Source organism: Psittacula echo, assembly GCF_963264785.1.
Source record: "Psittacula echo genome assembly, chromosome: 3".
In the NCBI taxonomy this organism is placed as follows: domain Eukaryota; kingdom Metazoa; phylum Chordata; class Aves; order Psittaciformes; family Psittacidae; genus Psittacula; species Psittacula echo.
This window is the reverse complement of record NC_137736.1, coordinates 58068093-58091730: the sequence shown is the minus strand read 5'-3', so window position 1 is coordinate 58091730 and position 23638 is coordinate 58068093. Positions and strand designations below refer to the sequence as shown.

At 38.4% G+C, this 23638-nt stretch overlaps 1 protein-coding gene across 1 annotated transcript in view; it reads left to right on the top strand.

Annotated features, from left to right (window-relative positions):
- The window catches only part of GABRG3 (gamma-aminobutyric acid type A receptor subunit gamma3), a gene marked incomplete at its 3' end in the record, with an annotated part of 324626 nt that overhangs the window by 171031 nt on the left and 129957 nt on the right, over positions 1-23638 (top strand). The window contains exons 4-5 of the mRNA XM_080612497.1: positions 11974-12194; positions 13625-13707. Of these exons, the coding sequence (XP_080468623.1) occupies positions 11974-12194; positions 13625-13707 (304 nt within the window). The remainder of the gene's footprint in view (positions 1-11973; positions 12195-13624; positions 13708-23638) is intronic.

Here is a 23638-nt window from a genome sequence, read left to right as displayed (position 1 = left end):
ATTTGCCTGCTATATTTTCCTCTGAAGAGATAAGCTGTAAACCAGAGTGTCCTCAGCTTGGAAATGTGGGAGGGCTAGGCTCAGCCCACTGAAGGCAGCCAGCGCAATCTTAGAGCTTACATACACTGAATATGGAGTCTCAGCCTCCCTTCAAAGTGTGCCTCCAGTAATGCAGAAGCTGAGAAAGGTCTGGTTTTGCCTGAGTGAGCAGTGCAGAGGGGTGCAGGGCTGCTCCTGCTCCTCTGGAGGCCAAGAGCAAGAAAGGCTTGAGCACAGCTGAAACTCTCATTATAGAGTGTCTCTCTGTGCTTATGTGGCAAAACAGTCTTGATCTCATTTTTAGAGCGATTAAACATTTGCATTTCTCTCAAATGCAAATGAGGGCTTTTACAAATGAGCTTTTTCTACTCCTTTGTGCACAGTTGGCTTTTTTGTTCATTGTTTTGTTTAATGATGGTAACACCTATTTGCATCCTGTGGATACAGGATATAACTTCCTTACTGTTGCTTTATTTACTTACTTGATTTCTGTCATCCAGCACTTTAAGCTTTCTTTTTGGATCCTATTTGTGTTGTAATGAATTTAGACTTTGTGACCTGGGTATGTCTATTTTGCTAAATCAAAGATGTCCTAGGACCAGTGCTTGTCCCCAAGACTGAGTGGCACCAACTGGTGCATGTCTACAATTCTTAGTTTTAGCTGCCTCTGTGACAGATTTACCTTGGTAGGAACAGGAAAAGGAAGTCAGCAAGGTGAATGACTGGGTGAGTGGTACTCAAGCTATGTTTATATTCTCCCTTTGTTCAGCTATGGAGATAGTGATAGTTATGGTGATAGTTAAAGCACTAAGTTAGTGCTTCTTTTGAGGAAAAGCACAACAAATGCAGAATTGTACGCATTTATTCATTTTGACCTTTGAAGATGTTCACTGATGGGTGGCAGGATGGTTTCAAATGGGAGAGGTTTTGAAAGAATGGGGTTTAAATCCCTGGTGAGCTGTAGCTTTCCTGCACAACCCTGGAGAAGACACAGATGTCCTCAATATCTCAGCTTCTGAGAAAGTAGAAGAATAACTTCTGTTTGTTTGTTTGTTTGTTTGTTTGTTTTTTTCCCCAAATAGGGTGTTGTAAGCATAAGAGAGCAACTCCAATCCTCTTGCTTATCTAAAAGGGCACTTGGATACTGTACTAAAGTAGTATTCAGGTTCTTAAAATGTAACAACCTCAGGAGAGCTGGAGGGGAACAGCTGGAACAGGACTTTTACCCATCTGATTTTGCCATCTGCCTCCTTACAAAATGCCCCTTATCATCTTTCCTCTTGCTCATGATTCTGCACAAGACCCTCACTGTACCTAATCCTGCCTGTTTTTTCTTCACTGCCCTATCTCCCATTCTTTTACAACTGTTCCTGTGATAAGAGTGACAGTGCACATCATGGTAACCTTTGCTTTTCTAGTTTGCCAATACCGTAAAAGATGTTTCAAAATGTTTTTGTTTGGCCAAAAAGCCCTCTCTCATCATTAAAGCAAACTCTTTAATACAGAGATTATGCACATAAAGTGTGCAGGTTTTGAGAGTGCACTTATTTTCATGAACAAGGAAGTTCAACTTCTGTTTTGAATAATCTAATGCCTCAAGAACTATGCTTATAAAGTTGATACATCTTTTGTTGTAATACATGAATACTATTAAGTATCTTTATAATTTGTTTTATAATTCAGATATCAAGTATCCTTAGGAGACCTTAATAGTGTACTTTATTATATTAAGTACAGAGATTAACATATGGTCATAGACTTTTACTTTCTTTTTTTCTTATGTTCAGTGAGAATTCATTTTTATTTCTTTACTATTTCCACAGGAGTTAAGCATGTCCTTGTGCATTTGTCTTACTAAAGTCACAAGTTAACAACCTTGGTTTCTTACCATATCTAATTATGCATTTGAAATCTCTCTCCCTCTTCTCTTCCCTCCCGCCCACCTCCTTCCATTCTCTCTTACAAAATGCAACCTGTCTGCTGACTTAATAAAGCCTTAAATTACAGAATTACAGGTCAGATTGGGCACTGTACTTTCTCTGTCAATCGTAACATAATTTCTTCCAGCAGCAATCTCTTTAGTGACTATTCTGATTCGCATTTCCAGTTACATTGCACACCAGATAACAGTGATCAAAAGTCTGCCCATTGCCATCTATCACCCACCTCTACTTCTCCTGCAACTTGCTTGCATGCTTTGAACATCCTTTTTTCTGAAGTGCCCCAATTTAAGAGCATATAGTTAACACCCGTCAAAGACAGAGCTTCTCATCAGGCCCTGTCTGCAACAGGACATGAACCCTGACTCGCTTGACACACTAAGAGAAGAGGCTGTGGAAATGCAGTTATGGCATGATCATAGCAATCAGAATGTTTCTGGGAAGGCTCTAAGACAAACAGAAGTTAACAGTAGAGTCTCAAAATAAATGGGAAGCAGCAACATTCAGCAAGAATGAAGAGTATTCCCCCAAAAAGGATGGAAAAAGAATAGACCTACAGCTGATTTTCTAAAATGAGCTGTGTTCTTTCTAATTTCGTGCTGTGTTTCTGATTATGAAATGATTGATCGAATCAGAAGGGATAATCCATCAGTGAAGGAGTGAGGAGAAGGTATGAAGGGACTTATTGGCCAAGAGAAACATATTCAGCCCTTCCATTAACTAAGTGTAAGAAGTTATCTGGAGTACAGCAGGACTAGAGCTGGCCTCCAAGAAGCCAAAATAGGCGCAGTGAGACAATGAATGTTTTCTCAGGGAAAGGAAATGCTATACGATAATTGCATATTTTGGTTTTAGTGTGAGATTAGCTGTCTTTCACTCTTTATAATAGCAAAAAGTCAGTGAAATAATCTCCTAAAGCAGCCAGAAGGCAATGCTATAACGAAGAAGGCAAGCTTCCATCCTCCTTGCGCTGAGACTCCTGCTGAGGCAGTGATGAGAAGAGCTTTTTTTTTTGACTCAAAACATTCAGCTATAGAAACAATTGTGACTGCTTGCTGGAATGTTTTGCCACTGTTAACCTGAATAGTCAGTATATCTATGGTGACAATCTAAGTGTTGACTTTGCTTCTTTCATTGTATTTTCTCTATGTAACCATCGTGCTTGTAAATTTATGAAAGTATCAAAGCAAATTCTCACAAATTAGCAAGTTATTCCAAGTATTTCTAGACATAAAACAGTTTGGAAAATTTTCAAAGTTATATATTTAACTACCACCATAAACCTAACCAGTCTGTGTTTTGGTTTGGGTTTTTTTGGGGTGATGTTTTGAAGGTGCAGCCTCAATGCTGATGGGAAAAGTCAAATTAAAAAAAAAAATCTCAAAAGTGGGGACATGTTTCCTGAGCTTTTCCACCTCGTAGAGGTGATTAGGAATAATGATAAGAGCTGGAGGAGGAGCAGAAGCAGAGAGAGTGGAAATAAAGGAGACTGGTGTAGAACGGGAAGGTAAGCTACTATATGCTGTTCCTTAGGCCTCAAAATCCAGTGTTGTACATAGTGTGAAGTAAATCCCCCACACTTGGCTGCTGAGCAGCCTCTGAAAAGATGAAGCTCCAAGCTGGCAGAGATACTTTAGGGAAGGATACAGGCAACCCTAATGGTGTTACTCTGCTCATCGCAAGCAGTGTTGAAAACAAGGTAAACTTTCAGGACACATACAAGAAGGCTTGTGTTGGTCTTGATGATACTGCAAGGGTTTTGAATATGGTGATGATGGCTTGGCTTTGTGAATGAAGATTTGGGAAGGGCTTTACCTATGCTTACTACAAGCGTGATGAGGACTAAAAGGGCAATGTGGGATAGGCAAATCTGGTTGGAAAAAAGGCTGCTTGGTCATACAGGATGTTTCTGACCAAGACTGTCATCTCCTGGGTCAATCTCGAGCAACCAATGTCCTGAACTGCCTGCATGCAGGGTTGGGTCTGCGGGTTTCAGTGCACCTTATCGCCTGCCACAAGAATTTTGAATATACACTGCACATGAAATAAACACTTTATTTTACCAGCTTTTCTCCAGCAGACTTCATTTATTTCTTTCTGCATTATTTCCATGAAATGGGAGTGTATAGGATTCAAAATGGCTTTGCTGGAAAATGGTAGACTATTCCACTACATTCAGTTCCTTCCCATAGGGTATCCAAGTGTTTTTCTACAGTTTTTAAAACTAGAATTCAAGTTGTGCACAGGATGCAAAAACAACAAGTACCTGACACAGAATAATGTGAAGGTAACATCTTAAGCCTTCCAGGGCTCTCCTGGAATCAACTGTAGTTCCTGACTTTTTATAATCTATGCACTATGCAGTCTGGGAAACATCCAGCACACATCATGCAGCAATTGCTGCAGAGTATTTATTTCCATCAAGATCAAAACTAACCATGAGCATGGCCTTTACCTCTTCAAATGATCAACAGTGTGTTCAGAAGATGTTCCACTGGACAAAGGACAATGGTCTTCTCCTTCTAACCCACATATTCAGGGTAAGGTATGAGGAATCAGGAAAACTACACATGGGCAGTGCTCATCAGAGTGACTCTTGGTATTTTGCTATCAGACGTGTGAATGTTCTGGCTCAGGAAGAAGGAACTGCTCATCCCATATTTCAGTAACCATTTCTTCTTTCACTCTTTTGTCACACACACAACTAAAGGGGTGGCTGAATCAATCAGCCATTTGCAGGGTAATCTTTGGTAATTCAGTTGTTGATTAAACATATATTTCAGCAGTGATCAGGACTGGAAAAAAATATTGATGAAAATTAGCTTCAGACTCTGAAAAGGCTACCCACTCTTACTGTTCTTCAAGTGCACAAAATTGCAGACTAAATAAACAGATATCGTGTGTGTTTGGGGCATTTCCTATTAAAACACAGTATCTCAAAAAGCCTTCTCTTTGTACTTTTAGAATCATAGAATCATAGAATAGTTAGGGTTGGAAAGGACCTTAAGATCATCTAGTTCCAACCCACCTGCCATGGGCAGGGACACCCCACACTAAATCATGTCACCCAAGGCCTCATCCAACCTGGCCTTGAACACCGCCAAGGATGGAGCATTCACACCTCCCTGGGCAGCCCATTCCAGTGCCTCACCACTCTCACAGTAAAGAATTTCTTCCTTATATCCAATCTAATCTTCCCCTGTTTGAGTTTTAACCCATTACCCCTTGTCCTGTCACTACAGTCCCTGATGAATAGTCCCTCCCCAGCATCCTTGTAGGCCCCCTTCATATACCAGAAGGCTGCTATGAGGTCTCCACGCAGCCTTCTCTTCTCCAGGCTGAACAGCCCCAACTTTCTCAGCCTGTCTTCATACGGGAGGTGCTCCAGTCCCCTGATCATCCTCATGGCTCTCCTCTGGACTTGTTCCAACAGTTCCATGTCCTTTTTATGTTGAGGACACCAGAACTGCACACAATACTGCAAGTGAGGTCTCCTGAGAGCAGAGTAGAGGGGCAGGATCAGCTCCTTCGACCTACTAGTCCCGCTGCTTTTGATGCAGCCCAGGATACGGTTGGCTTTCTCGGCTGCGAGCGCACACTGCCGGCTCATGTTCATTTTTTAATCCAAGCATAGCAAGGGCATAAAGAAAGAACATTTCCTGGTGTATCACCTGTGGTCTATGCTGAGTGCACAAAGAGGGACTCCCAGCCTTGAGAGATTTTGTTCCCATTTCCTTCCTGTTTTCCTTAAACAGCCCTGTGCCGTGCCCCAACTTTAAATCATAATGTTTAACATTTCTGTGATGCTGTTTACATGTAAAAGGTTCTATCATTATAATTTTTTTCTAAGCATACTTCATACTGAATGGTTTGGACTGAAGTATAAAAGAGGAGCTTAATAATTATTTCCAGAACAGTGTAAGACTAATAAAAATGATTGCCCACCTTGGTGAAGTCAAGCCTTTTGGCAACTAAAGGAGATTTTAGCCCTCACACAATTTATTAGACAAGTTTCAAGCTTATGGGAAACTGCGTGTGGTGGTGCTGGTGTGATATACAAAGGGTGCAAAAGGCACAGAATGGTCATAACTGGACTCTAATTATGTTTTAGCTGATTACCAGTATTATACAAATCCAAATAATAGCTTTAATCAAAGACTGTCTCACCCCATCATCAATCAAGATATAGGCTCTACAATGAAAAAAATAAACACTTTTGAAGAGTTAGAGAAATAATTATAAATTAATCAGAAAAAATAGCATTAGTTGCCTAAAGGCTTCCTGAAGTATAGGAAAATGGAGTCTTGAGGTGATGGTGCATTTTCTGGTAGGCAATAGTAAGAACCTGGAAACTATACTGTGAGAAATTCTTGCATTTTTTCCAAGAGCAATACTCTTTGTTGCTGTTGTTGTTGTTGTTGTTGTTGTTGTTATTGTGAGTAATTGTGAAAATGCAGAAAATAGCGGGCTGCAGCAGAAGCAACAAAGGCATACTATACCATTATCCATAGTCATTCACATAGATTACCTGACTGTGACAGCCAATTAAATTGTATTTTCCAGGATTAACCCACAGATAAAATGATACATCATGGTAGGAGAAAAGCTTAATTTATAGCCAGCAACATGTGAGCTCCTCTTTTGGATGAGAAAACAATGAAAGACTTGGTTGAAAGCTATCTTTTTCTCTGTGAGTACAGATGCCTCAAACAATAGCACTTTCAAGGTATTCCAAATTATTAATCATTCCTGCACAGTCAAGGGACAAATAACTCACTGCTGGCTAGATTATTTTCAAGGCACTAATGAAACCACATTAGGAATATTTGAAAATGTAGAAAATAGGCTAAAATCAAGTAGATGGAACCCTGACTCTGTACTAGAGGTATTATTGTACTATTATACTTTATATATATATATTTATATATATATTTATATATATATTTATATATATATTATACTTTATATATAGTACAATATATATTGTACTATTGTAGGTAATACTGCTAACTCTCCATTATGTTCACTGTCCACAAATAGAAAGGAAGAAAGAAAAATCATCTCTGGCTTATTGCTCTGTACATAACCACAAAACAGAAAGATACCATCTAATTAAATCATCACTTGGTTTAGAAAAAAAAATAAAATCAGTCACTTCCTTATCTCATTCAGTCATTTTTCACAGCAAAGTTTCATATTTAAAATTTGAATGCAAAGAAATACATAAAACCGTAATCTGTTTTCTTGGATTTAGGAGTTACTTTTGGAAGTTAAGTAAGCATTGTCAAGTAGAAATTTTGAAATTCCATTTTCAAATATAACCTTGTTGGAGATGATAGAAATATTTTCAGTGACAGAATGTTCAGATTGATCTGAGTGTTTTTTACAAGTATGTTTTGCAAGTAGAACAAACTCTCTTTTTACATGATTAACTGTATAAGATAATGCATTAGTTTAAGGGTAAGTTGCAAAAAAGAACTGGGAACAAATTCCTTGGTCATAAGCTAGTCATCATCAGAGGAAAAAAAGAAGCAAATGCATTTCACTCACAGGCACACATTACCTGCCAAAATGAGGATTTATATTTTCAGATGATCAAACAAAATACAAATAAACTGATTTCATTTTACTGAAAAGCTATCAATAATTTAAAATTTCTTAAAAGTCCTGATGCTATGTAGTTAGAAATTCAGCTGAGTGTTTTTGTATGTCAGGAGTCTTTGACTGGAAAACATTCTCATATTCTAGTTTCACATTTTTGCTCTTTCAAATTCTTAAAATTGTTTACCTTATTAAAAAAAATCATTATATAATCAGGTCTGGACAGATTGTGGAATCCTCAAGCATTTCCCATTTTGATGAAGATTTTAATTGTGGGGAATTTAACATATAGCATGCTTTATGATATTACTTTCAAAGATAATCATAATAAAATCATTAAAATTTAAAAAGAAATATTATTTTGTCAGTCCCCTCAAGTTTATAACTTAATTTTGCATCAGAGAAATTTAATTTTTATTTCAGAAATATGTAGTGTACTAAAGGAAATAAGATTTCCCTAGAATTTCCTTTCATGTTAACGTGTAGACCTATTTTTCCCCTTGGGGCTGGCCCTTCTTCTCAATGAGAATGTCTTTTCAGAACTGTGGCTGCTCAATGCATCCAGGCATGGTGTGAATGTGTGGTATAAGTAGGAAAAATCTTGAGTCTGTTGTGGTAGTGTGGCAACTTAGGTGCCTGTAAGACAAGAAAACTTAGTGACTGAACACTTTACTGTAGATGACCTTGGCATCATTTCATTAAGAGTGTAGTTCCACCTTTCTGCCAGTGGGAAGACATCTTATTTTTATTTCTTTTTATTTCTTCCTGTGTTCATTACAGTAGTCAATGGTTACTGCCAAAACATAAAAAGGAAAAGAAAGCATCATGAGAGTATTAACAAAATGTCTGGTGCAGAGGTAAAACATAACAGAAAGAATACTATTGGAGTTATAGGATGTTGCTTCATCTGAGGCATCGTTTCACTAAAACTTGATGTCGTGCTGGAACTTTCTAAGTGCAACCATTATATTTCATAAAGATCTAAAATAGCAGGTATTAGCTAGCAAATTAAAAGCAGTCCTTTCTTATATTATATTATGTTAACCTGCATATGAGACCAACATAAAAACCTTTTTTCTGGCAGTTTCTTGTTGGATGCTGTGTATTGGAGACCACTGTACCAGCTTTGGGCAAAGCAGTATATAGAAGCTGTTGACTTCACTAGGAACTGAGTACCTGTTGTCAGTGAAGATAAAAGTAATTTTCCTGAAGTGTACACAGGCCTAGCTCCATTACAAGTGAAGAACTGAGTGCCAGTTTCGAAAGTGTCCCTTCCTAGTAGATTGAATATATGAATATCAATACCCCATTAACTGCTTGGTTGAAGACTGGAGCAGCTCCAAAGATTAATGTAAAGGATGTACTGATCTAACACTCCCTTCTAAAAGATTTAATAGAATAAAAATGAAGCAATTGGATTTTAGATATTCAATGGAATTTTTGGGGGGAAAATTTTGTTTTGTAGTTTGTACATTCTTTATGTTGTAAATTAAATGAAAAGAATGGGTCTGCTCTCGTGACCTCACTTGGAGTATTGGGTGCAGTTCTGGTGTCCTCAACATAAAAAGGACATGGAACTGTTGGAACAAGTCCAGAGGAGGGCCAAGAGGATGATCAGGGGACTGGAGCACCTCCTGTATGAAGGCAGGCTGAGAAAGTTGGGGCTGTTCAGCCTGGAAAAGAGAAGGCTGCGTGGAGACCTCATAGCAGCCTTCTGGTATCTGAAGGGGGCCTATAAGGATGCTGGGGATGGACTCTTCATCAGGGACTGTAGTGACAGGACAAGGGGTAATGGGTTAAAACTTCAACAGGGGAAGTTTAGATTGGATATAAGGAAGAAATTCTTTACTGTGAGAGTGGTGAGGCACTGGAATGGGTTGCCCAAGGAAGCTGTGAATGCTCCATCCTTGGCGGTGTTCAAGTCCAGGTTGGACAAAGACGTGGGTGGCATGGTTTAGTGTGGGGTGTCCCTGCCCATGGCAGGTGGGTTGGAACTAGATGATCTTAAGGTCCTTTCCAACCCTAACTATTCTATGATTCTATGATTCTAAAGTGTTGAAAAAGTCAATGCAGCTAATTTCAAACGACTTTGACTTTAACAAAAAAAAAAGTTGCTTTGCTTTTGGTGATCTCAGTTTAAAAAAAGACATGCATTTTTTAAATAATTAAATAACTCGGAAGATCTGTGAACCATTTAATTTGAGTTGAAATGTTTTTATTAAGGTGAATGGAGTTACAGTGGCCCATTGCAGAGGTATTTTGAATAATGATCATTGCTGGCATGTTCTAGTTGCAGAAATAAGTAAAGGAGATGCAAAACGAGTGCTGGACAGTGGTATTAGCGTGGCCTTGCCTCTGGGCTAAGCTAATCCATTTCTCACCCAGGGTAGTTTACTTTGATGGAAACCACAATGACACATACCAACTGGTGTTGATGCCACTTTGCTCATATCTAGCTGCAGTATTTTCTCAGAACACATTATTATGAGCTCAAGGGTTTGGTTTTGTTTTTTTTCCTTTGGCTGGATAAAAATCTTAAATATCCTACATCCTAAATATCATGAAATACGTAAAATAAACTGTAAGACAATTATGGCTGCTCCTAAATTTAGTCAGAATAAAGCATTCATATACAATAATTTCAAACATGCATATCATGCAAAAACTTGTCCTGTAAAAAAGACAGCACTGTCATTAGCCAGCTGTATACAAATGGTCTTTGATTCTATAAATACTGATTCTCACATGTGAGCTAAAAAAAAATCAACTCTACTCACTCAGTATTTGGAGAAACTCATAGACACGTCTGGCATATTCATCTCTATAGAAGCTGAATGTGCCAAACTCTTGTCACTGGACTTTCAAGGACTAAAATAATACAGACCTGAATGTAAAAATACAAGATCTGCACTCTACCATCTTAAATCTGGTGAATTAATGGTGTCTTCTTGAACAATAAGGGTGCCCTCTGTACATTATATTGTATTCTCTGAGGGCCTGGAGGTGCGCTTCTCTGCTCATCAAGATGGAAAAAAAAGTCTCCAGATTTAAATCTGTCAGCTTTCCTAAGAAAATAATGTAGTGAAAAAGAGTAGTGAGATAGGCTATGAAGAAAAATGGTCCTTAATGCCTTTGGTGGCTAGGCTTTAATTCCCTAGGTGATCCTAAGTTATTTGGATACATGCTATCACACTTATGCACCTATTGATCATTTGCCATCTAGAAATGAGAGGGCCAGAGTGTATTTTGGACTAGGATTACAGTGTGAGTGAATTAGGTTTCCTGGTATTATAGTATCAGATTTGGAAGGATAGCCTGCCAAAAATGTAATAGTGCAGGAGAACTAGATGGCTCTGAGCATAAATGCTGTCCTCAGTTCAGCACAGAAACTCTTCTAACTGTCTGTAAATACAGAAATATACAGTATTGTTTGTATAATAACATTTCTTTTTACCCCTTCCTGTTTAACCCTAAAGAATAGGGACAAACAAAAAATCCAATAAAAGCAAGTTCAGAGTGACCAAAGGCAAAGACATATCAGACTTTCCACAAAGTCTTTTCCACAAATTTTCCTTTATTCAGATATACCAAGAGTGCATCTACCAGGGGAGCTAAGGAGATATTTTCCTCTGGGTTATCCACAGCCCCTGCATTAGCCTGTGCTGTAAAGCATAGGCTTTGTGACACATCAGTGAACACCTTCCTTGTCATTGGTGTGGCCAACCCTGTGATACTGAAAGGGTCCTTCATGACACAGTCACATGGCTGTTTCTACAAGGTTCACAGGTAATGCAGTCTGGAAAGTGGAAGAGTAACACAAGTAAATCAAATGTGAGCTTTTCCATCCTCTGCTGGCTGGAATTCACAATTTGAATACTGTTTTTTTACACAGTTTCTTCCACTGGGTATTAAAAGCATAACAGTATGTTTGTATGTTCACCTATATAATTTTTTCTGTCTATGCATATTTTAATTTCTGCATTTACACCTACTATGACTGCTTGCCTACAGAAACACAACAGTAAACATGGAGTGAAAGGATGAGATTCATGTAAATTATGATATTAGCCTATTCAGGGCAGTATGCTAATGACCACACAGCTCTTAGCATTTAGGGTACGTGAGGTGTAAAGGTGTAAAGAAGCATGAACGTGTCTTTTAAATTCTGCTGTAGTGTGGCCTGAAAAAGAGTGGCTGAACAATTGGTAACAAACAGAACAATTAATTTATTGAACTTACTCAACCCCCTCCCCAAAAGGCACTGGGAATTTACCATTCTCCAGCTTACATGTGTTGCTCCTGTTCATCTTTCACACCTCTTTTATCAGTTTGCCCTACCAAATAATAGTAGGAAATGTGGAACTGATTTCATTTGTGTATGCTTTCATTGCAGGAATATCAAATTGATATATTTTTTGCCCAGACGTGGACAGATAGCCGTCTTCGCTTCAACAGCACCATGAAAATATTGACTCTGAACAGCAACATGGTTGGCTTGATTTGGATCCCAGACACAATATTTCGAAACTCAAAGACGGCAGAGGCTCACTGGATCACCACTCCCAACCAACTCCTCCGCATATGGAATGATGGCAAGATCTTGTACACTCTGAGGTGAGCACTCTGTGACATGCAGTGATGAAAACTTCTCTTATCTGTGCTGTGGTAGTAGTAAATTTCAGTGGTATCTTTGTTCTCCTCTTCTGTGTTCTTCGTGATGCTTACCTGACCATGTTTGACAAATATGAAATATTCAGGTGTAAGTACTGCTGAGTTTAAAAAAAACAAGCTTGTGTCTTTCTACAAAAGAAACTTTGAGAAATAAGTCTGTCTAAATTGTAGAAGTTCCCCTTTCTAATGCCTATAATAAAATCAAGAGCATGTAGTCCCATAAAACCTGTCAGAAACCTTTCTGATCAGACTTAGATGCAGGGTTGGATAAAATATTTCTAGATTCCTGCTAATGCCATTACTTTATTCTTCAAATAAGTGACACTGAAAGATATTCTGTCATATCTCATTGCAGGGTGAATTGCTTGAGGAAAGGCTTTTAGAGTTTTTCTATCTTTGTGATTCTATCAACTCTGTGGTATTAGAAATACTGTATACATTTGCATAAAAAAGTCTGTGGAAATCAAAATATGTGTTTACTTACGGAAGAGATGAATTGCTCAGAAGGGAGTTTTGCCATAAGCCATATTCCACGCAGCAAGCTGTTTCAGAAATGTCCCTTTTATACTACGTTCTCTCCAGTGATTGTGTTCAGCCCTTTCGGAGTAAAAGCATATTCTGATCATGATTGCAATTGCACTTGGGCTTCAATAGAAAGTCTTTGGCAAACAATAAGAAAGGAATTAAATAGCTAGATAAGCTACTGTTATTTTTAGTGCCCTTCTGTTCTTAGTTTTGCTCCCGTGTAAACAGCTCTTGCTTATTTCAGTTGCCTTTAGATACAGCTTCAAGGTTAGGATGTCAACTCCAATACCCTCTTGGTTGGACTGGGGGTTTTATTTTTTGTTTTGATGTGTTTTTTGTTTGGTTGAGGTATCTTTTGTGTTTAATTGTGGGGTTTCTTTTTTCTATTAAGTCCTGTTTCAGTATTTCACAGCAAGTTAGGTGTCTACCTAATTGAAGTTAGACTTACTTAGCTGCCACTAAAGAGACTACTTGCTTAATGAACTGAAAAATTCTTCTAAAACAGCTAAAAAAAGAGTAATACTTGATCCAGTGGATTGTTTGAATAAGCATTTTTAGTTTGTGAAAGAAGTTTTCAGTCCTTTTTGCCCACTCAGGTCAGCCTTCTTTTTACATAGAAGCTGTTAGAATCGTAGAATCATAGAATCATACAATAGTTAGGATTGGAAAGGATCTTAAGATCATCTAGTTCCAACTTCCCTGCCAAGGGTAGGGACACGTATTGGGCCTCCTTGGGCCTTACTTATGGGCATCAAAATGCTCTTGCATGATACCTAAGGTTACCCTGCCTTGTCCCCTGACTGTTCATTGCGCTGCTGTATCATAATAGATGATTGGTTTCTCCATAGGCTTACAATCAATGCTGAGTGCCAGCTGCAGCTTCACAACTTCCCAATGGATGAACACTCTTGCCCTCTGATATTTTCTAGCTGTAAGTACTGCTTTGACGCCTTATTGTTGTAAAGGACTAGTATTCAGAGGCATGAGTTTAATTCTGATTTCTGTCAGGTTGTTCAACCGTTCCACAACAGGTATAGGAAGTTTAGGTTTGCTTAAATATTCAGGAAATTTTTGTTTTCCTCTCTAGCAATCCTGGTGGATGGACTTCAGCCATGAAACATAAAGTTTTCTGTAGATTTACTTTGTTATTTTTGCCAGAACCAGCCTTTTTAGTTCATACTGTAGTCCAATTTTCACCAGGAGCAGATATTCATGCTAGTCTTTGCTATGTAAACCTATAAAATCATGTGACATGCAAATGAAAATAGAAATTGCCATTTTCTAGGGGAGGCGCACAACTTGGGGACATGACTAGCAATCTCTGAACATATGAGTTTACAACAAGTAACATGGTAATGCCTCTCTGTTCCATAATAAAATAAATGGTGTAACTACTGTGAATCTCATTTTCCTTTTATTCCTCAGCTTTTCTAGTAGTCCCAATGTTGTATTGTATGTAGTGTTGTTGGTACATTTAAAACCTACCTCATAGGCAAAACAAATACATTGGTGAAATGGATGCAGAACAGAAGTCAGATGAGTTAATATTAAGGTCCAATATTACTGTGACAAGTTATCTTCATGTTGATGCCTTTAAAAAAGCTTGAGAGCTATCTGCTAGTGGGTATACCTACACAGTTTCGTAATTCAGAGCCACAAAACCAAATGTTTTACCAACATTTGTAAAAGAGTATCCACTAAAGATACTTATTTTGATAAACTCCAAGGCTGAGTATTTGTGTTCTCCAAAAGTGAACCGTAAATGTATTTTTCTGTCTTTTTATTTAGAAGATAGCATTTTCTCCATAATCTCTTAAAAAATGATTGAATAATAACACTATTTAATGCCTTCATAACAGACAATGCTGTTGTGATAGTAGGGTATTAATTTCCATTTATGATATACAAACAGTGATCCTCAATCAGAAACTGGATTTAAACTTCAGCTAATCCAGTGTGTACTCTTCTTTTTCCCCAGGAAAATGTTTTTAAAAATTCTGCCAGTGTAAACAATCTCCCTTTCCCCCCAAACATTATTGCTACATTGCCATTTTTTAACACCTATGCATATGAGTGAGGCTAGGCAAAAATACGGTGGTGAGTTTAATTCAGATGTGTGCAATATATGCATACTCTGAACAAGACATAGCTGAACAAGAGGCAGATAGCTCCTGAATGACCTTTCCTGCTAATGAACACTTGTCACTGAACTGTATGCACCTCAGCTGTCTTTAGTTAGTGCATAAAGCTTCTCTTACCTTGTGGCAATCTGCTGTTGGTTTGTTGAGGTACTGGGAAAGGAGTGTGTGATATTAAAAATTAAATCCCAGTCCAGAGATACTAATTAAATCTACTACATAAATTTAATAGGTTCTGCACTAGCAATATCTGAAAATGGTGAACTGTAATATAAACAGGAAAGTTGCTTCAAACCTTGCGTTCCCTGGTAGCTAGACGGCTGCAGAATGAAAGTAAGTCAAGCTGTGTGTTTTTTATTTAAAGAGAGAGGATATCAGTGGGAACTTCAGAAGGCTGTGCTCCATGGCAAAGTTTCAAATACTTCTTGATTTGCAGAGGTTCTTCATAATTTAGATCTGTTAGCTCAGAGCCATTCTGTTCTTGAAAATACACATGTATTGCCATCATACATGTACTAACATTTATGGAGATTACACAGGATGAAGCAGAAGCTGAATTATGTCACAGTTTCTATGTGTGCTCTGTGTAGTGTCTTGTCAGATGGAAAATCCCATGGAGAAATATTAAATTATATTTTACAGTTTTGTCAGCCTTTGTAGTCATGTTGATAACAAGGATTTATTTCTTTAGGTTCATATGGAATTGTGTTCTTCTCTTGAACACATTTAGCACTACTATTATCATAATAGCAGGACATTCTCTGTATGATTTGTTTGTTTCAGAACGCGGTTGTATTTTAGTGGTGTGCACATTCATAGCAGTCTCTAGATACATGCCACTTAGAGGGACTTATGACTGAATGAATGCCTGAATGATTTATTACTGCCTGCTATGACAAGTTTCTGAGGGAACAAGCTGATTACAGATTCCAAGATGTATGTCTTTGAATAAGATAAAAATGGTTGTAGAATTCACAGCACAGCTTCACTTCACTCAGCATCCCTTTTGCTTGTTCCCTGGCATGCAGACAAATCTTCGCAGTTTCCACTGTAGGCAAACACAAAAAAGCACAAGTTTAGAAGAATATTCCCTGCAGCTCTACAGACATATGAAGAAGGTTAATATTTGAAATTTCTTACTTTTTATATAAATTTCCCTTGATATTACAGAAATGTGAAACTAATCTTAAATCATTTTATTTTCCTCTAGTGTTAGCTAATTCACACCTTAACCCTGTTGTTGCTCTGGGGACAGTTGACATTCCTTTGGTGAGAATATTGAGCTCTACTGGGTCTGGTTGCCAGGATGAATATGGCAAAACCAGCATCTTACATACAAGAGACCATCTCTGTGTGCTAACAGTAATTACTAAAACCTACCTACCTCTTCCTGTGGAAAATCTTGTTCAAGAATGGTGCCTGGAGTTCTGTAGTCTCTTTTATAGGAATTAGAAAGTATTGAAATAATTTGAAAGCTCTTCACTCTCTCTCTGTAAGTTTTGTATGTGCTTCAGGTGGTGAGATGAATCATCTGGCATATTAGTGCACATTGCAGGTGTGTGTCTTTTATTTTCGTTCTTCCATAGATATGCAATTAGCACACTGCTTATGTGAAAAGCTGAGCGCAGTGGCATAATGCAGGGCTGCTATACAATGTGGCAGCTCTTTCCCAATCTGTGTACCACATTGGTTTGATCATTCACATGTGACAAACAGGATTCCTTAATACAGAGATGCTACAACACAGGCACCATGGTATGAATGTGTGTGTTTCCCTGTGAATATGAAGAACCAGTGCTGTGAATTGATCCCAGTGTAGCAATTTTTGATATGCTATATCAATTTGATATGCTTCATCAAATGTGATATGATCGTATTTTCTTTATATAGTTTTAAAGTACTATATACTACTGCATAAGCATATTCTGTCAATGAGATTCTTTCTTTGGGTGAATTTATCCTTAGCCAATGGAGGTTGCTTTGATACTTTTGGTACTCAAGTAGCATATTAAACTGTCTTGGTTATCTTTATTCTGCACTGATTTGAGAATTGTGGAAATAATTTCAGGATTTTGCCATAATGTTTAGTTTATTGAGGTCGCTAAGATTCATATAAATATCAGAAAGGAAGAAGAGGTATTCTGTCTGAAGAATGATGTCAGCACAAGAATAAACAAATAAGACACAGGAAGCAAAAGGCAGGCTGGAAATGAGAAGTTGAACATTAAATGTGGAACACCCACCGTAGGATCCTGTGGGTGCTAAAATTTTACAGGGATTCAAAAGTGTTTGGGGAAATCATTGAAAGAAAAATGCATTGGGAGCTATTAAGGATAATGAGATCATGCTGTACTAAGGGCCAATTTTTTTTTTTTTTTTATTTTTTTATTCTGAAGGAGTAAGAGCATTTCACACTAAATAGTAGGCAAAACTGGCCACATGGCTAAGCTACTTGAAGAAATTCTTTTCAATAAGAGTCATGACAGGTTTCCAGCTGACCTACATGGTTTTGGTTTTCCTTTCATTTGTCAGCCACTGTAGGACTGTTGAATGTTCTGGATTTTCTTAATTTAAGAGGACTAGGCACACTGCAGAATAACTTGAGCATGTTTGTACCCACACCTCAGCAACAATTGTTAAGGTGTTAATTTTTTCAGCCCAGCACAATTTTGCATTTCCTCTCCCCTTCCACGTGCTCAAGATTAATGTAAATTCATGTCACTCCTCCAGGCAACAGCATATGACAGTCATATAAAAATGCAACAGAGAAACACATTATACCTTGTTTAGAGCATCTAGTAAACTAACATTTTAATTATGTACAAGGAACTTTAAGGTGGAAATCAGTGCTGGCTGCATACCTAAGGTCTGAAACAATCTCTAAGGCCATGCTTCAGGGTTTACCAAATGCAGCAATATTAAGCTACAGTGCAAGACATCGGAATAAAAATAATTACTGAATTGATAAATGGGTTTTCATTCCTTTAGTTTGCTTGCTGCTGTTCTGATCAAACTCCAGATGCTGTTGTTCATTTTAAAAAACACCTTAGATTTAGGCAATAGAAATGATGACATTTTTTGTAGTCAATTACTTACATTTTCCCCAGTGAGAAGGTCTACAGTGTCCTGAGTTGGCCATTACTAGAGTATTGCTGTAAGGCAGGGAAAAGTGATCATGTCTGGAAGCACTAAAATATACATCTGAAGTTTCATTAACAGCTGAAGTGTTTTCAGTTCAGTTGAAAATAGGGGAAAGAAAAATTTCCAGCTATTGACAGACCAGTTTGCTCAGTCAGGTCTTTAAACACATACTTTTAGCCTTCTAAAAGTTCAAGGGTTTGTGTTTTCCTAAGTGATGTACGAAAGCAAGCAAACTATTGCAGAAAAAAGTAAGGAAATGTGAAATGCATTTGAAAGAAATTCATCCAAATCTAACATAGTGCTTGAAAGAAACAGATCCTGCCTTTCTAAATATAAACTCAGTTCAATCAAATGTTCCGGCTTTGAACATGAAACCTCTTATGGATATGCAATCAGTACTTTGAGCCTCATATCATTAATTTTCTAACAGAACTAGCTGTCATTACAAGTTTTAATATGTTTCTCCTAGCCTAGAAAAGTAAATGCTGGTTTTGTGGAATGAGCTGTGCTTTGTTTCATCTCATGAATCTCATCAGCAGAATCATTAATAAAGTCTGAGGGCAGAATTTTATTCCTGATGAAGAGCAGGCCAGAAGGAAAACAGCTTAATGTTCATATCTCAAAAGGAGTTTCATTAAAGATGCTGGCAAGGCATTGCAATGTGTAGAAAGAGTTTTAATCCTCATCTGAACTTCCCATCTGTGCTCTCTATAATGGGCTGAACCAGATCATGGGGCATCAATGGAATTCTTGGTTCAGGTTTTGTAACAAACGTATTTTAGCTATTGTAGCTTTTCATCTTCAAGGAAGTAGAAATTAAGGTACCAGGATGCATTCTTCCTTCTCTTTAGAAGGCTGTCTTTTCCAGATAATCGTCAATATACAGACATTATAATGAAGAAAAAAGAAATACCATTACTGAAAAGTTGGCATCTGAAAGTTTCTTCCCAATGACGGTATTTAGCATATAGCTTGTCTCTCATATGGCAATTCATGAATACAATACGTGAAACATATCTGTGATAAATCCCTCCTCCTCTTCATCTGCTAATCCCTCTCATACACAGACATTTCCATATCTTCTTATTTCTGTTGCCCTCTTTTAGACTTCACTGTTTTAATTATACATTTTTAAGAGTACCTTGTGTGGTGTGCAAAGAATATTCAAAGACAAGTTGATCATTACAAAGATTTTTGAGGAATACATAATTCTGTAGGGATCTTTGCTTTTGTTAACCTATAAGCATTAAAGTTCCTAAGCAATTTTTCCTGAGTTACCCACAATGGCACCTGGATATAATGAATTTGAAATATATTATAATCTTTGGTGAGTGATTTCCTTTCCTCATTACAATAGCTATTCTGAGTGGAATCTGCTACTGCTTTGCTCAGTTGTTAACTCTCCTTAGAATCACAGAATCAACTAGGTTGGAAGAGACCTGTTAAGATCATCAAGCCCAGCCATTACCCCAGGACTTCCAAGTCCACCACTAAATCTTGTCACCAAGAGCCTCATCTACACCGTTTTTGAACACTTCTAAGGAGAGTGATTCCATCACTTCTCTGGGCAGCCTATAGCAATGCTTAATCATTGCCTTGGTGAAGAAATTTTTCCTAACACCCAATCTGAACCTCCCCTGGTGCAGCTTGAGACCATTACCTCTTGTCCTATCACTTATTACTTGGGAAAAGAGACCAGACACCTCCTCTGGGACAGTTGTAGAGAGTGAATTTTAGGTTTATCTGATATTCCCTGCAAATGTTTCTTTTTTTAAAACATAAATAATATATTGTTTCTCCGAGAATCAAATATTTATCCAATTCCTTGACTACTTGTAGAATCACAAAATGGTTTGAGTTGGAAGGGACCTTAAAGATCTAGTTCTAACTCTCCAGCCATGGGCAGGGACGCCTTTCACTAGACCAGGTTGCTCAAAGTCCCATCCAGCCTGGCCTTGAACACCGCCAGGGATGGGGCAGCCACAGCTTCTCTGGGCAACCTGTGTCAGTGTCTCACCACCCTCATAGCGCAGAATTTTTTCCTGATTTCTAATCTAAATTTCCCCTCTGTCAGTTTAAAGCCGTTCTCCCTTGTCCTATCACTACATGCCCTTGTAAAAGTCCCTCTCCAGCTTTCTTGTAGGTCCCATTTAGGTACTGGAATGCTGCTAGAATGTCTCCCTTTGCTTTCCAGGCTGAACAACCCCAGCACTCTCAGCCTGTCTTGACAGGAGAGGTGCTACAGCCCGCTGATCATCTTCATGGCCCTCCTCTGGACTTGTTTGTGGAGGTCCACATCCCTCTTGTGTTGGGGCCCCAGAGCTGAACGCAGTACTGCAGGTGGGGTCTCACAAGAGCAGAGGGACAGGATCACCTCATTTGACCTGCTGGTCATGCTACTTTTGATGCAGCCCGGCATATGGTTGTCTTTCTTGGCTGTGGCCACACACTGCTGGGTCACTACTGGCTAATTCACTACCTTTTCTCTGTGTGACTCAATAAATTTCTCCATACATAAGAGATGATGCATTAAGTATCTTTTATACTTTTATGACTATTTTATAGCCAAGCAAAGACTCATAAAAATTTTAGAAGTTAGTTTGCTTTGGAAGTTCTGCAAATTTTTATCTGATTGCTCCAATAGTGTTGTTCTGGTTTTGGCTGGGATAGAGTTAATTTTCTTCATAGTAGCTGGTGCAGGGCTGTGTTTTGGCTTTAGTCTGAGAACAGTGCTGATAACACACCAATGTTTTAGTTGTTGCTAAGTAACATTTACCCTGATCAAGGACTTTTCAGTCTCATACTCTGCCAGTGAGGAGGAGCACAAGAAGCCAAGAGGGAGCAGAGTCAGGACACCTAACCCAAAGTAGCCAAAGGGATATTCTATATGACAGCATGTCATTTCCTGTACATAAACTGTGGGGAGTTACCCAGAAGGAACCGATCACTGCTCTGGTCATGCTGAGTATCAGTCAGTGGGTGGTGACCAATTGTATTGTGGATCACTTGTGTTTATTATTTTGTTTCTCTTTCCCCTTTAAGTTTTATATTCTCTCCCCTTGTTATTTCCCTTATTAATATTATTCTTTTATTATTATTATTAGTAGTAGTAGTATAATGTACTTTAGTTATCAAACTGTTCTTATCTCAACCCGTGGGCTTTATTGTCTTTCAGTTCTTCTCCCCATCCTGCCCAGGGAGCAGGAAAGGAGTGATGGGGGTAAGCAAGAAGCTGTGTGGCACTAAGTTATCAGCTGGGTTTAAACCATGACAAGTATGCTCTAAATATCTATGAAATTGGTGAAAATAATCAATTAATCCATGGTATAAGTAAAGTTATACTGTAAAGTTACACTTTATATACCTAATTTATGGTAGATTCATGCCAATCTAGTACATATCATAATATTACTGCGGCACTAATCTTTCTGTTAGCCTTCTGTCTCATTGCCCAAGGTATATCAGAGAAACCTTTCTAAACTTTTACAGCTATATGGATCAATGCTTGATCCAAATGTATACAGTATGTTGTGGTATAAGAGTAATAGACTTAATCTGATATTAGATCTGATAGTCAGCAATACACAGATTCGTACAAAAACCAGTGAAACTTCCTGAGAAAGCAGTGAAACTTCCTGAAGTTGAGGGTTGTCCATAGGCTCTCTGATGATCAGGGAGAGTTGACGGCAGTGATTAATTCAACTATTATCCCTTACTTTTCTGTTTCTCACAAAGAGCTAAGTTTTTGGCCTAGTAGCAGAACAAATGTCTCTCTCCTTTTATAGTGACTCTTCAGATTTTTCTCCATGAGATTGAAGGCTGGAGAGGCAGCAGCTGCTGTTACTTCCAGCAAAAATGAGACCCTAGAGTAAAATTAAAGCAAGTGCTAATTAGTGAAGCCTAAAACGCTTAACTCATGACATCTTGCATCCAGCAAATTCTTCCTGAGACTCTCTGGATTGATGGTAGGCTATTCCAGGAACCTGGCATCTACCCCAATTTTGTAGCTGTCTTCCAGGGTTCCTTGGTGTCTCTGTTTACCCTGCTTAGTTCCATTGGGAAGATGGAAGGCCCATGTCATGGCACAAACTCTCCAGGCAATCTGCTACAGAGCCAAAGAAGCACTTTTATTCCAGGATCTGGAGATTAACACAGGTGACTGTATATCAGGGATAGGACTCCCCATCTCTTACTTATGTTTAAACAAGGAGACCGGAAGTCCCAAAATTCCCAAGTGCAGTCTAGCTTCTCAAAGCAACCAGTCGTATTTTTCTAAATTTTAAGTTTAGAAAAAGTTTAAAAGTTAAAAAAAACCCCACAAACAGAAAACACCACGAACAACCTAATAATGCTGAAAACAATTTTAGAGAAGGCAAAACCTGCCTGTGAGACTTTTTTTTTTTTCCCCCCAAGAATATATGTAGCTAAGAATATAAGTAGCAAGAATATATGTAGCTTATGGTGTCAGGAGAAAAGAAGATTGCTGAAGCAAGGCAGGTGACTGATTGCATGTCTGACAGCTGAATATATCAGCAAAAGGCCTTGGAGTCTCTACCATGTGACAATCATTGCTAGATCCCATGTTATCATCACCAATCTCATGATATTCAGTGTTTCCTTGAAGCCATATCCGCTTTAAGCATGTTATCATGAGCCAATGTGAGCATTTTTTTTTTAAACACATTTGTCAGTGTGACACAAGTGCATGTCAGGCATCAAGAAAATGGCTTTCTCCTTCCAACGTAGTGTAACACCTATTATATACTACATATTAATTTAATTGCTTGCTTAGGTATGTGATAACTGGTTTGTAAATGAATCTGATCTTTATGGAGAGGCTGGTCCATTACTTGTAAACTCCCAGCAGCCCTGTGTTTGTAACTTCTGACAAAGAGCTCATATTTGTGATATACTGAGCATCAGGAGACATTCAGAGTCTTTTGCATATTTTTTAACACAAGAAGGAATGTTTTGGTGCTCTGTAACAGCTGCATCATAAGACGATATAGCCATGTTTTACCAACCACCTTATAGCCATCAGTGACTGGAGTGCAGCTATTGATGGCTATAAGCTGTTCAGAAGCAACAGGTGAAGAAGGAGGGGCATAGGGATTGCCCTCTACTTCAAAAACTTGATAGCGTGTGAAGAGCTGTCTCTGAAGAATAACCACAAGCATGGTGAAAGCTTACGATTAAGAGTTAGAGACCAAAGCAACAAAGGGAACCTTTTGATTGTGTCTACTACAGGCTGCCTGATCAAGGGGAGCCGAGCCTATAAACAAAGCCTAATTACTCCATCTACAGGAGCCATCCTGCTCACAGGCTCTTGCCCTAATGGGGGACTTCATGCACAACAACATCTGCTGGAAAAGTAGAATAGCAAGTTATAGGAAATCCAGGAAACTCCTGGAATCCATTGAGGATAACTTCTTAAGCCAGGTAATAGACAGCCCTACCAGAGGGGATGCGATACTGGACTTGATGGTCATCAATGTTAACTTTAGAGCTAACTTGTGATGTCAAGACTGGAGGCAGCCTGAGCTGTGGTGATCATGCACTGGTGGAGTTTGCAGTCCTAAGGGA